Source organism: Dermochelys coriacea, chromosome 1, assembly GCF_009764565.3.
Source record: "Dermochelys coriacea isolate rDerCor1 chromosome 1, rDerCor1.pri.v4, whole genome shotgun sequence".
In the NCBI taxonomy this organism is placed as follows: Eukaryota; Metazoa; Chordata; order Testudines; family Dermochelyidae; genus Dermochelys; species Dermochelys coriacea.
The window spans coordinates 231903888-231920552 of record NC_050068.2 but is presented as its reverse complement, the minus strand read 5'-3'; the positions used below and the strand labels follow the sequence as shown (position 1 = coordinate 231920552).

Here is a 16665-nt window from a genome sequence, read left to right as displayed (position 1 = left end):
ATTTTTAAGGTTTGCTATGCATCCATTATGCCGTATTAATGTAGAAATTTTTAATTACTAGACAAACCCATGTTGTGTATTAAAGCTTTTATTCCTTAGTAAGACTTTTTTAAAATCACAAAATAGTGTGTAAATATTTAGATAATAGAATTTGTGAAGTGCTGGAAAATACTGAATTATAAAGATTGATTTCTAATATATCACATACTAAACTGTTCTAAAACAGCTGTTTTCTTGCAGACAGTATTTATTTTTTAAATAATTTAAGACAGCATAAGCTTGAAACAAGCATAAGCATTGTAACAAAAGTGCAACTTTTTTCAGCAAATCCTCCCCAAAAGATATTTAACTCAAAATATCATTAACACATTTTCTCCCTACAAAAATAGCATGTCAGACATCATTAATTGGATGTATTAACAACTATTTACACACAGCCATTCTGCAGGCTAGTAAGATTTTTTGGTAACGTTGTTTAAACACAGCGTTTGAGGCAAACAGTAGCAACAGCAGCAGCAAATGCAATCAAACTGACTAACAGACCCAGGATACTTATTCACTCAGTCAGACAGTTGTGTCTCACCTCTTACATAACGTTCACGTGAGATTTCTCACAGCGCTACCTTGGCAACAAACTAAAAATATCTCGGCAAGGTCTTGTTTTAAGCCTTATTAATAAAGCTTTATCTGTGTGATTATCTGGCATCTGTACAGTCTCCAGAAAGGGAAATCGCGATATTTGGAGACAGAAGGACTGCATGGGACCTTATCCCATATCTTCTAAGCGTTTCCAATTAAAAACTGAGATGTTTAATAATTTCCTCCAGTTTTTCATTTGGATAAAATTAGTTCAGGGTTGTCAGTTATTTATTTTGGTTTTTTTTTTAGTTCAGTGCAGAAATGTTTGTTTTATAAAGCAAGGTTATAAAAACTCAGGAAAATACTGAAATTAAATAAGGACAGGGTGGAAACAAATGCACTTGCCATACCTCTCTATACCTTAGCTAAGAAGAAATCATAGCATGGGCCTGATCCTCTGTTCCTTGCGCATCCAAAACTCTGACTGAAGCCAGTAGCAACTCTGAGTACTCAAAGCACTGAAGGACTGGGCTCAACATCAATTCATTCATGGTCCATTTCTCAATAAAGTGCGAACGTAGGTACCTAAAACTCACCTTCTCTTTCTGTCCCCTCTCCCCCATTCTGACAATGCACCAATCCAAGCCTCTTTAAACAAGTGCAAATTACTAAGTGGAACATAGAGATACTACAGAAAAACATTTCCAAATAAGGTGCAACGTTTACTTTAGAGAAAAGAGTATCCTTACTATTTTTCTTTCTTTTTTTTTAAAACATATTTATGCATTTATAAAGCCAAACATTAAAAAAATACTGAGTAGCAAATTTAATCCTTAAAGATTCTCAAGCAGTGGCAGAGGCCTCTAAAGTTAAGCATCTCCACCCTACTTTGAGTCAGATACTGTATGATCTTCATTTGCTTCTATATATTATTATTAATATACAACTCTAGAGAGAGGCCATAACCATAGTCTGTGGCTCCCAGGGCAACTTTTTTTGCCTACCCACTTTCAGATGTCACTGACATCTTTGGGTCAGAAACTGAATCTGACCCTCTGGTTTACAAAACGTTTCATTTGAAGCCTGTTTCTATTTGCTCCCTTTCGGTAAACGTGGAGACAATTTGTGATTCTCTGTGAAACACAGAAATGCAAAGGATCGTTTACAGCAGCGGAGTCGGGTGAGGGGTGGGGGAAACGCAGCAGGAGACAACACCAAAGAAATGAAACAACCACAACAGAAACATCGTGCAGACCTATTACACTTTCCCCTTCAAAACCACGACGTGGGTGGGTGGGTTGTTTCTGATTGTTGCTGTTCTTATTTAGTAGGTCGGGATCCTTCTTCCTCCCTACCAGGGAGCACGGGTGGGCTGACTCCTACGTCCTGCAGCCCAGTTCAGGGGCTTTCCTTTCCGGGCTGCAGAAGATCTTCCGGGGAGGGAAGGTCACTGTCCAGGCTGGGCCCGGTCTCGCAGGCAGCGGCGAAGAGATGGGGCAGGTGCTGCCCAGGGGAGACCATGTCAAGGGGCAGAAGGGCCGAGGCGGCGGCGGCGGCGGCTGCGTTCGCCTTATCAGCCGGCGCCAGCACCGAGGCCAGGCAGGGGAAGGCGGCGGCGGCCTGGGCCGGTATTCCGGAGTAGAGCAAAGGGATGGGGGCGGCGGCCGGGTACAGATATTTCTCCAGGTTGCTCTTGTCCAGCAGGGGCTGCATGTAGGCCGCGGCCGCGGAGGGGGAGATGAAGTAGAAGGGCAGGCAAAGGGGGGCGGCGGCTGGCTGGCCGAAAGCAGCCGCGCCCCCGCCGAAGGCCATGAGGGAGCTGAGCAGGGCGGCGTCGGGTCGCAGCAGGGCGGCCGCTGCCTGGTGATCCGGGCTCAGCCCGGCGGCGGCGGCGGCAGCAGGGAGGGTGGCGCTGCTGCTGCAATCCAGCTTCAGCCTTTTGGGCGCTGGGGCCTCGTCCCCGGCCGGCTCCTGTTTGATCGTCAGGCCGGGCAGCCCCGCCGCCTGGCCTTTCTCTCGATCCGGCCGGCCCTCGCTCTCCCCGCCATAGCCGCTATCCGTGTCGGTGTCGTTCTCCCCGCCGAGCTCCACGGGCGGGTGAGTCCGCTGGATGACAGGGACGCAGTTAGTCTGAGCCTCCAGCTTTTGCCCGGTGCGATCTTGTGCACAGGAGGAGGAGGAGGAGGAGGAGGATCCTTTGCTCACGGGGACCTGTGGAGTCAACAGCTGGGGGCTGGGTAAGAACTGAGTGGAAACCGCGTGCAGATGGTTTACGAGCTGGGCACATCTCTGCTCTCTGGGAGTCCAGCTCTCAAACCTGGAGAGGTATTGCAAGACTTCTTTGGCGCACGTTTGAAATCCCGAATGGAAAGCATCCAGATCGCACTGAATGGGGGACTTCATAGACCGCTCCCCTGTGATGGAGAATATGGGAGGGGGAATGCAAAGAAAAGTCAGCATAAAACCAGCTGCTATCACAGGCATGGGAGTCTCTGCTATTGGGCTTGTCCTTTTTAGTCAAACCAAAGGTAACTTCAGTGATTTCTTAGGGAATCCTTTCAATCCAGGCTACTTTTCCTCATGGGGCACAAATGCCTATATGTGCTGGGAGTTAACATGGCAATTTGGCTGGTGACATCTCAATGGAGGTCAGCATTTTGGCCAGATAATACACTAAGCATTTTATTATATTCCTTTCAAAGCACATGAAAAAAAAAATCAAAGGACTGCCCCTATGAATTATAGTACATTAAGAGATCTCTAATTTAACAAACATGTGTCTTGAGTATATTTTTGTGCTGGCATCTTCTGAAACTGACTTACCATTCTGTAAAGCAATTATATTCTGATGCTGTTGCTCCGTTAAGGCTGTTAAAGCTTTCAAGTGTTTCAAAGTTAATTCCAAAACTACAGCTTTCTCTAGATGCCCCAATGTCTGAAAAGTAGGGGGGACAGGGGACACTTGGTTATTAACACAATACAATTGCCCATTATATTCTGTGTCCATAACTTCAGGAACCTCCCTTTGAAAGGAGTATTATATTTAAAGCTTCTGGTTTTACATAAGCATATTAGAAATGATTGCTGCTTTAAACTGAACCACATATATACATACACCTCTGTAGAAAACCTTTATCATCCAACACAAGTCATACTTTTTTAGCTCTACAGTTCCGGTCCTTACATTTTAAGATAATCACAAAGAACATATTGTATAATGCTTCAGACAATGAAATATATATACCTTACCGTCAATTTCAGATGCTCAGGCAGTAAATCTTTTAGCTGAGCAATGCATTCATTAATCCTGTCTCGCCTCTTCTTTTCTATCAATCTATGTGGCAGTTTGTATGTTTCCTAATTAGTAAAATCAGGAAAAGCCAAATGTTACATTCACTTAATATGACAATCAAAACAAAAACAAATGTCCACATGTAGTGCAAATTGCAAGGCATGTATAACCTTCCCTTATATGCTTGTTACCCGGTAGTTATCAGGGGAAGTTAAAAAGGAAGAACTCGGATGCGGTTATGGGTAAAGCTATGCTATAAAAATCATTGAACCCCAATTAAGTATTTAGGCAGGTCATGAAGAGCTTCAGAAACTTATTCTTACCTTACTCTCATCTCTTTTCATGCCTCTTTTGGGTTTGCACAAATACAAGGATGGATAGTCCAGTCTGCAAAAATGGAAAAGAGATCCAATGGTAGTATGTCAATGAGCTACCGATCACTTTCATAAGTGGGAATATATACATACAGAAAGAGAAAAAACGTATAAGATATGCATATAATATTGTACAGCTCCAAAGATAGTCCCCGACTGCAAAAAAGGAAGCAAGAATCAGACACCATTTAAGAACGACCTATCTTTTCAATGCTTTCTATCAGTTTCTTAAGAAACAAAACACTGGTGATAAGAGACGGAGAGATATATTGCACTGGCTCCTTACCCTATAAAATCCACATGTTCTAGCAACTGCCTGTCTTGCAAACGAGGGATTCCTTCATCCATGTTTGACAACAGCTGATTTTTTGTTGTTGCTTTTGATTGAATTTGTGGGATGCTGAGAGTCTTTGGAGATCTTTGAGCAAAACTGTGCACATGCAGCCTCTGTCTTTCTTGTGCACTAGGGAAAGTGTGAAGCAGTTTGTCTCCCTCCCTTCTCTCTCTCTCCCTCTCCCACTCATACACTCACAGTCACACACTGTGCTGGTAGTTTGCACTCACTGATCAGTGTTTGGCCACAGGGCACGCGCGTCGCCAGCCAGACCAGCACCCAGCTCACGTGCGGAACGTACCACACAAGCTCCAGACTAGGGGTTTGGGTGGGAGGGAAAGGAGGCGGGGACAGCTGATCCAGGCGACCGGAAAAGAAAAACAAATTTGTCCAGCTATTCATCTTCCAAATGGCAATGCAGTCCGCTGAGGTTTCCTCCTGTAAGGAAATAAACGCAGCACTCCTGATCATGGTGCATTTAGTGTCTGGGGGTTGGTTGCTCTTCAGTCTGGCCAGTTTATGGACGGAGGGGTGGGAGAGATTTCACATGTAGCATAAAGGATGCTGGATTCAAAAGCGGAGGCAACGTGGTGGTCCTGTGCAAAAAGCAAAACGCGTTGGGAGGAAAATTCGCAGTGGGGGAGACCTTAGTCTGACAACATGCAATTTGCAAATCAGCTGTCTGGAAAGTGATTAAAATGGTGCATTCAAAAATGTCCTTTTATTCCTGAGCTACACTGAGATCTGTCAAGTCCCATTTAAAGAATTTAAAGTTTCTCTGGTGCAGAGAGATTATGTTGCCTGTTTATTTCAATGAGTCATTTATAATCCGGAGGGTTTTTGTTTAAGCTGTCTCATGCAGGTGATCAGAAACGGCCTGTAACTCTGAATATTGCCCTTTTGAAAGAACCCTATTTGAGGCTACCGATTACAGCGAGTTGATGTCTATAGGTGCAAATCAGGAGCGTGCTCTAGTGTGGTTATGACTGTCACGCGCTGCATCGCTGTTGCAAAGGAGTTGTCAGGAGAGAGGGTGACATTGGGAGAGGAGTTACACTGAAGAGAAATGTAATATTAATCACTCCCCTGTGAACGTCCATTGCTCTGTGCGTCTGGTGGTACGTGCCTCTCCTGTCCTCCTCCCCTCCCTTCTCCCAACACACACACACTTTCTCTTAGTCTGATAATGAACCCTGGATGTGTGCGCATAGCCCACGTTTACTACCACTGGCACCTAAAAACCCTCCTCCGTAATCCTGTCTCAAACGGGTACGCGCACAGGGCTAGCAACGTGATCCGACCTGCCGCTGCCACATCACAGCGGTGAGAGCCCTTGCTCTGGAGCCGCTGCTGCATCCGCTGCCTAGGGAGAAATGCAAACGCAGCCGCAGAAGCAGGAGTATTTACCTGCTCCCCAGAGCGAGCCCAATGGAAATGACTCAGTGCAAGTCAAAGTATAGGTGGGAGGAATCGGCGATGCGAGGGACTCCTGCTGCTTGTGGGAACAGCAACCAACCAGGGCTGCTAAAACAGCATTATATACTGTCCCCCACTGAGTCCCTGCGGAAATTAGATTGCAAATGAAAATGACCGTAAAGCAGGGGTTGTATTAAATATACATACATGAGGACGGAGAATAAGAAAGATCTGGGCTCTGGTGGGGTGTTAAGAGCTCCTGCTGGAAGTTAGCAAACGCAGGGGCAGGTTTATTTATTTTCTCCCAGGGAAGCCCAATGGACATCACACACTGTAAATGGCAGTAAATGAGGAGATCTACATATGGATGTAAGTGTTGCCAGCGCTCACAATTTTCTGGGGAGTCTCTGGATATTTGGGGTTTTTCTTAAAGCCCTGGCTCCTGGAGGCATGTGATTACATGAGAATCTCACCTTTATTTTAAAAATGACTAAACTTCTAGCTCTCATAATTGCAAGGAAACACTGGAAAATGTAAACACTAACAGCTCAAGAACGAGACAGCAAATTCTCCATATTCATTATATTTTTTAAAATCTCATGATTTTTAAAGGCGTTCTTGGGATTTTGGGAAACTGATTCATGATTTTGGTATGCTTGGCACTTTTACATATACAGTACATGAAGTGTGAATGGGGATTTAAGAGTGGAAAGGGCTGTAGTGGGGTGTTAGGAGCTCCCAGAGGTGGTGCTAGCCCATTGGGGGCCCTAAGCAGGAATATTTTGGGGGACCTCCCCCGCACACAACACACATGACCCATTATTGGTATGCTTAGGGCCTTAAGCAATTGCTTAGTCTGCTTATGCCTAGCACTGGCTATGGGAGCTCCTGCTACTAGTGAGAAAAGTAAACGCTGCTGCAGGGGCAGGATTGTTTAATTTCTTCCCAGTGATCCTGATGGAGTGAAAGTCAATCAGGAGATACACCACGCGCAAGGCCCTACCAAATACACGGCCATGAAAAACGCATCACGGATGGTGAAATCTGATGTCCCCCCTCCCATGAAATCTGGTCTTTTGCGTGTTTTTACCCTATACTAGACAGATTTCACAGGGGAGGTCCTGACCCAAAAGGGAGTTGCAGGGGTCACAAGGTTATTTTAGGGCCCCAGGGGTGGGGGGTGTCGTGGTGTTGCCACCCTTACTTCTGCGCTGCCTTCAGAGCTGGGTGTACAGAGAGCGGCAGCTGTTGGCCGGGCACCCAGCTCTGAAGGCAGTGCCCCACCAACAGCAGCACAGAAGTATGGGTGTCAATACCATACCATGCCACCCTTACTTCTGCACTGCTGCCTTCAGAGCTAGGCAGCCGGAGAGTGGCGGCTACAGACTGAAGACCCAGCTCTGCAGGCAGCAGCACAGAAGTAAGGGTGGCAATACCACTCCCAGGCCATCCTTACTGCTGCATTGCTACTGGCGGCGACTCTGCTTTCAGCCCTGCCACCGCTCTCCAGCTGCCCAGTGCTGAAGGCAGAGCCACCACCAGCAGCAACGCAGAAGTAAGGGTAGCAGTACCACAACCCGCTCCCCCCCATACCTTATGGCCCCCCATAGCTTCTTTTTGGGTCAGGACCCCTACAATTACAACGACATGACATTTCAGATTTAAATAGCCGAAATCATGACATTTACTATTTTTAAAATCCTTTGACCATGAAATTGATCAAAATGGACCGTGAATTTGGTAGGGCTCTAACCATGTGTGTATACATTGAACTGTGCTTTGGTGTAGCAAAAGGAGTTATGAAGCTCTAATGCAGTGGTTCTCAACCCGTGGCTCATGGGCCGCTTGCAACCCAATCAGCATATAACTGTAGCCCGTGTGACATCCTCAGGGCCATACAGGTCATATATATATTGTGTGGATGCAGCCCACATAACATATAGAGAGCTGCATATGTGGCCCACAATGGTAAATAGGTTGAGAACCACTGCATGTTGACAGCAATTGCTGTTAGGGAGTAAAGAAAAATATTGGGTAGGCTAGATTGTACACCATCCCAGAGTGAGTTCAGTGTAAATTACACATTGCAAGTGAAAATTGCCTGGCTATTGGCATGTGACAAATGGTACATGCTTACATAGTTGTTTCCTTCTAATACTGAACAAGGAACTTCATTAGAATAAGGAAACAATATATTCCCTCAGACTCTCCTGTGTATCTCTCTGCTTCATTTTAGAGCTTCTGCCTAGAATCAGTCCTGGACCCTTCTGCCTTGCTTCCTACTACAGTTTTAAAGAACTAGTACACTAATCATCACTGATAATAGGGAGATGGGCCCATTAGAAATTCAACAGATAAGAGATAAGAGAAAGAAAGATGTGTCTGCCTCTATCATCTATTACCATCTACATATACATGTGCATGAAGGCAAAAGAGCTTTGGTGTGATGTTAGAAACTCTTGCTGCCTATCAAGAAATGGATGCTACTAGAGAGGTAGATTTAACTTCTCCCCAGGGTGATATCCACTGAACCAGGACCTTGTACACACAGGCCCCAATTCATACTTGTGGCAGTTAGTAGCCCAGCACAAGGGCTGATGAAAAAATAAAGGTGCATCCTGGGGTAGTTAGGAGTCACTAGGGCCCCAAGCGAAAATTAAGGCAGCCCTGAGAGCTGCTCTAACTTGCACAGTTAATCCATGGCCCCTGTGGACCTTGTGGGAACTCAGACCTTGCCACACTCCCTCCTACACCCAGAATGCCTTCTGGCCCCTCCTGACATCCTGGAGACTCCAGGACAATCCTGGATGGTTGGCCACCCTAGATCAAGGGCTGTATGTTATTACATGTGCTCTCCCTAAAACAGACAGGGTATGAGTTATTGAACATGGCAGGAAGGGCTTGACAAAAACAAAGGGCTTGACTCTTCTTTAATATCAGACTTGATTGAAATAGAATCACTGTAAGGTAAGATTCTTCCTTGGACTCTCAGGTGGGCTCCCTGCGGAGTTAGGATCTCTCCAGTGCCAGTGGGGACTAGGTGGGGCAGGCAGTGAGTGGGGCAGAGAGGGATACACTACCCCAATTCACCAGCCCCATAGAGATGAATTGTAAAAGACAATATAGCTTGGTCTCTATTACTTTTTCTGGTACTATATCATCTTTTTTGCCCTCTCTTCCTGCATGGGGGAAACAATTTAAAGGTGTTTTAAAGGGCAGACATAGCCAGGAGAAGCCTTGGTTGTTTGGCTCTTCTACAACAAGTAGAAAAGGGTGAAAGAGCCAGGCATCTAGAGCCTCAGTGGTGTGGCACAGTTTCTCTGCCTGGGGGAACTTGCCTCTTGTGGATCCCAAGGGATCTGTGGGGTTTGGGGGCAGAACTGAAGCCTATTCCATGGGGAGAAACCTCCCCCAAGGGATCATCCTATAGCCTTCCTTCCTTTAGCCCCATCTCCTGGGCTTTTCCACCAGAGGAGGTGATCCAGACCATTATTAGGAGTTAAATATAGCAATGTCTTAGCATATGTCTACATTTCAAGCTGGAAGTGTAAATTCCAGCTCAAGGCGAGAAACCTGTGCTAGCTTGATCAGAGCCGTGTGCTAAAAATAGATGTGTAGCCATGGCTGGGCTAGTAGCAGGTGGGGCTAGCCACTCAATAGGATCATACTCATATGGCTAACCTCTCCTGCCACACATGCCGAGCGGCTACACTTCTATTTTTGGTGCACTAGCTCAAACAGAGCTAGCTCAAGTATGTCTCTACACCTCCAGCTTGAAGTGTACATATACCCTGAGTGTGACAACTTTCTGTGCTGTCAGTTCAAGATCTGATGAGGGTCTTGCACCAATGACATGATCCCATCCAGTTTCCAATCTGTATCTCTATGGCTGTGGTGTTCATTCTTGCTGATGAGTGTAGATTTCCTGAGTGGAGAGAGGAGAAAAACTAGATGTGATGTTGTCTTTGGCATCCTACTGCTCAAGCCATTGATCAACGGCAAACATACTGGCTAGGCAATAGGCAAGTAAAAGCCAATGGAAGTTCCAAGCCTATTGCTTCCTGCAAGTGCCACCCATCACAACATGGTGCCTTAAGGACCTATAATTAACACTGTCATTATTAGGGGGAAATTGGCCATAAAGAGTAAATTGAACAAAATAAAATCGAAGTACAGCTATCGACTTCCTTTGGGTTTTATGCGTTTAACTGATCCATTTTAGTTTAAATGGAAACCAAACCATATAACTTATCTATAGTATTTTAAAATGCTAGTGAAAAATATTCTGCCAACATAATGTACTGCCACCTTTGAATAGTTCTTAAAACTATCAGGATGGCACTTAGAATCCTCTCTCACATATCTGCAGCCCATCTGAACTCCATAGCCAGTGGAAAAGCCCATGGGAGGGAGATAAGGAGAGGAACGCTCTGTGAGGATCCCTTGGGAGGGGAAGGTTGCACTCCAGGGAATGGGCTGCAGTTCTGCCCTGAGCCCCATAGATCCTTTGGGAGCCACATGAGGCAAGTCTTCCCCAGGCTGTACAGGCTGTAGGACTCCTGGCTCCCTCATCCTCTTCCACTAGGTCAGGATATCACAGAACAGAAATCTACAAAGGCCTCTCCTGGCTACAGCTGCCCCAGGACACTCAATTAAATGGAATTCCCTATGCAGGGGGAGGATGCAAAAAAGACAACGTAGACCCAGAAAAAGTAATACAGATCCAAGCTGTGTTGTCTTTTACAATTAATCTCTACAGGACTGTGGAGGGGGCATTGTTTAAACTGGCTCTGAAGCCGCCTTTATGTGTCAATTTTATCTGTCCACTTTCAGGTAACACCAACCTCTGCTGACCAATAGTGAATAGCACTTAAGTAGGCTCTTGGCACAAGTAAATTTCAGACTTAGTATGGAGCCAGCATCCAATCATAGTATTAGGGAATTATGACATGGTGTCCTTGTTCTAAGACCCTGTGGAGGAGAACTTCTTAAGCCTGCAGTAACCGGTCCCTGTTAAGCACTGAGGACTGTGTGGAGAGAGCTACTCTACTGACTAATGCAGGCATCAGAACCAGGTGAGTTTTATTACTTCCTACTCAGCAACATTGAAGGGCTGAGAGTCCTCTATGAAGGAGGAAGCTAGAAAGAGAGATAGGTAGTTATCAGGGAACAGCCTGCTAAAGAAGGAACTGGAGCCAAGGTTTTGTTTTGAACCTGCTTCAGATTTTTGTTGTTTGTGTTAAGTCTGATGGAGATGAGTAAAAGGAACCACTGCAAAGGGGTGAGTTGTGTAGCAATTTACACCATGTGTGCTGCTCTGTTAAAGGGTGTGAACTCTCCCCTCTTTCATAGGTTGCTATGCTCTTGAAGATGTCTCTTGGCTTAGATATAAAACTCTGCTCTTGATCCTTTGTGATAAGTAAAGGTCCTATGCTGTTTGGGGCAAGAGTAGGCGCATTATAACCTTAGTGTCCTGACCAAATTCTAATCTAGGTATCTACAATCTTCCAACCTAATTTCACCCTGCAGCTTCAATTGGATTATTTATTGTTGTCCCTTCTGCCAAGCAATGGCTAGAATTTGGAACTTGAACTAGCCCAGTTCCTTGTTGGGAGAGAAAATAGTGATGCAGATACTAGGCTGTTTCCTCCTTTTCTGTTTTATTAAGAATATTTAGATAAATCCTGTTCACCTTGAACAAGGATGCGGACACATCAGAACTATTTGCAGAACTTCAGCTGATGCTTTGCTGTGTCCAGCATGTTAGGCAGAATCTTCTAATTTGTGTCTCTCTGGATTTGTCCACACTAGCCTTTGACTCTTAAAATTTCCCACAGCTACTTCCACCATTGGAGCTTCACTTTGGTCTAAATTCTGTCCTGACTTACCCCCGAAGCAAAAGGTGGCCCCAGTTCTAGGCTGTGAAACAGCTATGCTCAGTACAGCTCAGGAGGGTAACTGAGGGTGTGACGTTGCACCCCATAATGCTTTATGGGAATATGCTTATGAATATAGGTCATATATATATATATATATATATATATATGACCTAACTGGAATATGTTTTATGCTACATATGCCATATAACATATCTTTGTAAAGGTTACGATCTACTGAATGTATTCATCCTATTTGTATGCATTTGTCATTTTTGTATTCGAAGTTATGAATATTGGCTGTGTACTTGCTTGATTTTAAGTAACCTTAGTAAAGCATTTGGTCAGCTTCCTGAGAAAGGAATGTGCAAATTAAGTGCCCAATCAAGAAACACTTAACGGACAATGGATCTTGGAAGGCTCCAATCTACATAAGAAGTCTACTTGAGGACTTTCGAGGTAGCGTGTGAACCATGGCTGCTACCTGTAAGTTCTGAGTCATGCATGGACATGTGACTTGCCCATGTGACTCCAAAACTCCATCTTGTAGTTGGAATTCTACACAGGGAGAGGGAGGGGTATCCACCCACAAGAGAAAGTCTATTTAAACCCTTGGAAGACCCCTCCATTTTGTCTTCAGCTGGCTCAAGAGGTAGCCTCTCCACCCCCAAAGGATACCTGAAAGAAATTGGAACAAAGGACAGTAACCATGGGGGTGTGAGTGATTGTTGGACTCAGACTAGAAGGAGACTAGTCTGTAAAAGGAAGCTTACTGGAACACCACTGAAGGTGAGGTTTTATCTGTATTCAGTCTTCTTACTGTATTAGGCATAGACTTGTGAGTTCTATTTTATTTTGCTTGGTAATTCATTTTGTTCTGTCTGTTACTACTTGGAACCACTTAAATCCTACTTTCTGTATTTAATAAAATCACTTTTTACTTCTTAATTAACCCAGAGTATGTACTAATATCTGGGGGGGCAAACAGCTGGGCATATCTCTCTATCAGTGTTATAGAGGGCAAACAATTTATGAGTTTACCCTGTCTAAGCTTTAGGGTAAAATGGATTTATTTGGGGTTTGGACCCCATTGGGATCTGGGCATCTGAGTGTTAGAGACAGGAACATTTCTTAAGCTGCTTTCGGTTAAGCTTACAGTTTGTGAGATGTGGTTCAGACTTGGGTCTGTGTTTGTGGCTGGCAAGCGTGTCTGGCACAACCAGGCAGGGTTCTGGAGTCCCAAGCTGGCAGGGAAGGCAGGGGCAGAAGTAGTCTTGGCACATCAGTTGGCAGCCCCAAGGGTGCTTCTGTGATCCAACCTGTCACAGGGGGCCATTCTGATGGAGGCTGTTCAGTTCCCTGGCAGAAGACAGAGCAGCCGCAGGGCTGCTCTTACCTTGTAGCTGCTGCCCCAAATAGCTGGAGCATAGTGCACTCCAACCGTACCCCTTCCTTCTTCTGAAATATTTCCTCCCTTCTCTGGCCACATTCCCATCCTAGGAGTCGTAAAGGGCACCGACATAAAGGTGTTATACTGGCCTTACAACCCCGAAGTTCCTCCATCTGCCATGGGCTTTCTCTGATATTCAAGGGTTGTAGAAGAGCCCAGAAATAGGGTCAATAGGTTTCACTGACAGGGCGGAGTTTGCTTGTGGTACTTCGATATAAATACATTGGATCCCATGCAGAATATAGTGTTTATTCAGATATCTTTTTAGGTTGTTTTTAAAGAGCATAAGATGAGTGCATTTTTATAAATAAATAAAATATTAAAATTGGAATGACTGAGTGGGTGCTTAGCATTAGACTGCCAGCAGGTAGGAAGTCTGAATGTAGCGTATCAGTAATCAATGTTTTTGCTCACTAATATTCATTTGTAGGCACTACCCTCTCATTGTAGTCTTGTTAAAATAAGACAAAAGGACCCTTAATTGAACTTGCTTGTGAAATTCCTGCTTGTGCATTTCAAAGAGCACAACTCCTGTATTGCTCTATATTTCTGAAATACCCTGTAGCATTAAGAGAATAGATGATGTGGCCCAATCTATTTGTAATTCTCCTTCTGAGTTTTCTAAAAAGTAAATGACACCTTATAAAAATCCAGCTGACCAAAAAAGCTAGCTCTGGCCAGTCATTTCAGGCAATTATCTAATGCAATTATCATTCTCATCCATATTGTCATGCAGTTAGTCCTGCTGAGTATAGCCCTCAAGTGTCCTGATTTTTCATCATAAATTCTCTTTGTTCCTCTTGAAGTATTACTCCCTGATTAAGGGATGTGATTTGAGAAACTTAATGTCAGATTTTAAAGTGACAGTTGATTTTTCCCTTAGCAAGTTTGTTTTCTGTGGGAAAGCACTTACATTACATTACAGGCTCTTTTTATTTTTACTTCTGTGTAGATGCTGTTCTTAATTTTGCTGAAAATACTATCTAACTTGTGCTCTCAGCAAGTGTAAAGGAGTCCACTTGTAGGCTTTTCTGTATATTGGAAAGAGATGTGAAGTGAAAGTTAGACCCAGGAATGAAAATTCCCCCTACAGTTTGGCTCACATGGTTACCGGGAATTATAATTCCTCACATGCCTTCTCACGTGCCACAGACATAGGAGTTGTCACACTGGATTGAGCTAGTGGGCTGTTTACTCCTGTATCCTCTCTCTGACAGGGGCCAGCAGGAAATGCTGTGGAGGAAGCTACAAGCAGCTCCATAATGGAAAATTGTAATCAACCCATAGGAAAGATTCTTCCTACCCCAGGCAGTTAGCACTTGAAGGATAAGAGTTTATATCCCCTTTATTGTACTATCTGATGTAAATGTTCTCATAACCCATATAAATGTCTATTCATTTTTTTAATCCTGCTAAGCTCTTGGTCTCAATAATATCTTGTAGCAGTGAGTTCCACATTTAACTATATCAGGGATTGGCAACCTTTGGCACATGGCCTGTCAGAGAAATCTGCTGGCGGGCTGGGACAGTTTGATAACCTGCAGCATCCACATGTTCAGCAGATCGCAGCTCCCACTGATCATGGTTCGCCATTCCAGGCCACTGGGGGCTGTGGGAAGCAGCGCGGGCCGAGGGATGTGCTGGCTGTGCTCCCTGAACTATATGTTACAGAGTGCATCCACATCACTCCAAACACATCCAGTGATTTACAGTTCATTTCTGGAATCTAATAAAAACTCCCTTCTCTCTCTATATATTCTCTTCAGCCAACCTCGCTGACTTAGACTTTGTCCTCTCCTCCTTAGAGCATCCAATCAGATAACACCAGCTTCCTTAGAGTCCCTTCCCACAGTCTTGCAATTCTTTGCAGCAGATTCTCATACTCCCCTGTCATCTGGAACAGCCTTCCTGTGGTATATTGCTCTACCTCTTCAGCCCTCATTGTGCTTGATCCTCACCTACTCCATCCCTTTGACACTGTTCTGGTGGCACAAAGAGGCTGGAAAGCTGGTTTGAATTTACTTGGAACAAAACACTTTCTGTGGCACTATCTGCACTATAGATTTCACTGTGTTTAACCACTGTTCTGAAAACCAGGGGTGCCCCAGCCACGTCATACTATGATTTGATCTTGCTAGTGTGGTCAGAACCAAACTCTTCAAAAACAGTAGAGCTGGGCAGGAAATGGTTTTCCCATCCTACAAAAATTGTCAAGATCTTGGAGTTTCCAGTTTTGTATAAGGACAAAACCAAGGCCTTTAAAAGATTTTAATAAAAAGAACGTGGAGAGAGAACCTCCCCACAACAGTCAATAGCTGGGGGTCTGAGCACTCACATAGGATGTGGCAGACCTGATGGTTGGGGAACTCCATAGGACGTGGGAGACCTGGGTTCTCCTGCCTGAGTTGGAGTAGGGACTTGAATTTGGGCATTTCACATATCATGGGAGTGCCCTGGCTATTCTTGTGTATGGTTTCTCTCTCTTGATTTTGACCAGACTCCATCTTGGGCCTGAGAAACCCTTCCCCATGAAAGCTTTGTCGAATTTCATCATTTCCCATGAAGAATCTTAATTTTTGATGAATCTACATTTTTCAAAGAAAAAATGTTAGTCAAAAATTTCCTAACCAGCTCTAGAAAACATGCATGTTAAGGAATAGTGTTATAACTCTTGTAAAGCTTGGAGCTACAGCATTGCCCCTTCACAAGGTTTGCTTCTGTCCATACAAGGCAAAACCCCAAACCGTGTTTTAACATGGTCAGGTCACTGCCTTGTCCAAGCAAAGAGCTCAAGTACAGTTATGTCAAGACTTTGTCTACATTAGAAAATGTGGTATTCATATGGCAACTTTGGCCATCAGCATCATTGAGTGCACTGGGTAGACAGAAGTAAGGTGTCATGACAAACTGCTCTGAATAGTGTTAGGGGCTAAAACTCCAGGAGGCAGTGTAGAATAGGCTTTTCCTGAGGTGCTGTCACCAACTAGGTAAGTGATTAAGAAAACTTAAAAAAAAGTCTAGTGTGTACAATGGTGTAGTGGGATTTGAAGAGAAATGTGAATAAATGTTCAGTTAAGAGAATAGCTGCATGTGTGAGATAGAATAAAACTCATTTAAATGTACAAAGCGTCTACATTGTACCATCTCAACATATATTTTTTTCATTCCTACAATCTGCTAAAAGCTACCAGAGAGATGCATGCTGGAAAATCCACTTCTGTTGCAGAGAGCACTGCTAAACCTGTGGTTACTCATTTAAGTTACTTATTGATTCATGAGACAAAAGGTTGTTTTCTCTTGCCCTGTAGTTTCAATTTAAAGTTTGATATTCCCTGAGCAGCTGA

The 16665-nt window shown here is 44.3% G+C and overlaps 2 protein-coding genes across 3 annotated transcripts in view; one reads left to right on the top strand and one right to left on the bottom strand.

Moving 5' to 3' along the window:
- Nucleotides 1–229: 229 nt before the first annotated feature.
- BHLHE41 (basic helix-loop-helix family member e41) lies at nucleotides 230–5953 on the bottom strand. The gene is made up of 5 exons (XM_038386618.2): nucleotides 4532–5953; nucleotides 4195–4258; nucleotides 3829–3936; nucleotides 3403–3514; nucleotides 230–2993 (listed from the first exon to the last, which is right to left on the bottom strand). Exons 1-5 carry the CDS (start codon nucleotides 4591–4593, stop codon nucleotides 1978–1980), a joined length of 1362 nt encoding a protein of 453 aa, XP_038242546.1. The 5' UTR covers nucleotides 4594–5953; the 3' UTR covers nucleotides 230–1977.
- A 5080-nt stretch (nucleotides 5954–11033) lies between these two features.
- The window catches only part of SSPN (sarcospan), a 64019-nt gene continuing 58387 nt past the window's right edge, over nucleotides 11034–16665 (top strand). The window contains exon 1 of one of the 2 annotated variants that reach the window (XM_043516184.1): nucleotides 11034–11276. Coding sequence is in view for 1 of the 2 variants with exons in the window: in XM_038389099.2 (XP_038245027.1) it covers nucleotides 11244–11276 (33 nt within the window). In the remaining variant the exon portion in view is untranslated. The remainder of the gene's footprint in view (nucleotides 11277–16665) is intronic. The other variant, XM_038389099.2, reaches the window with a different exon arrangement.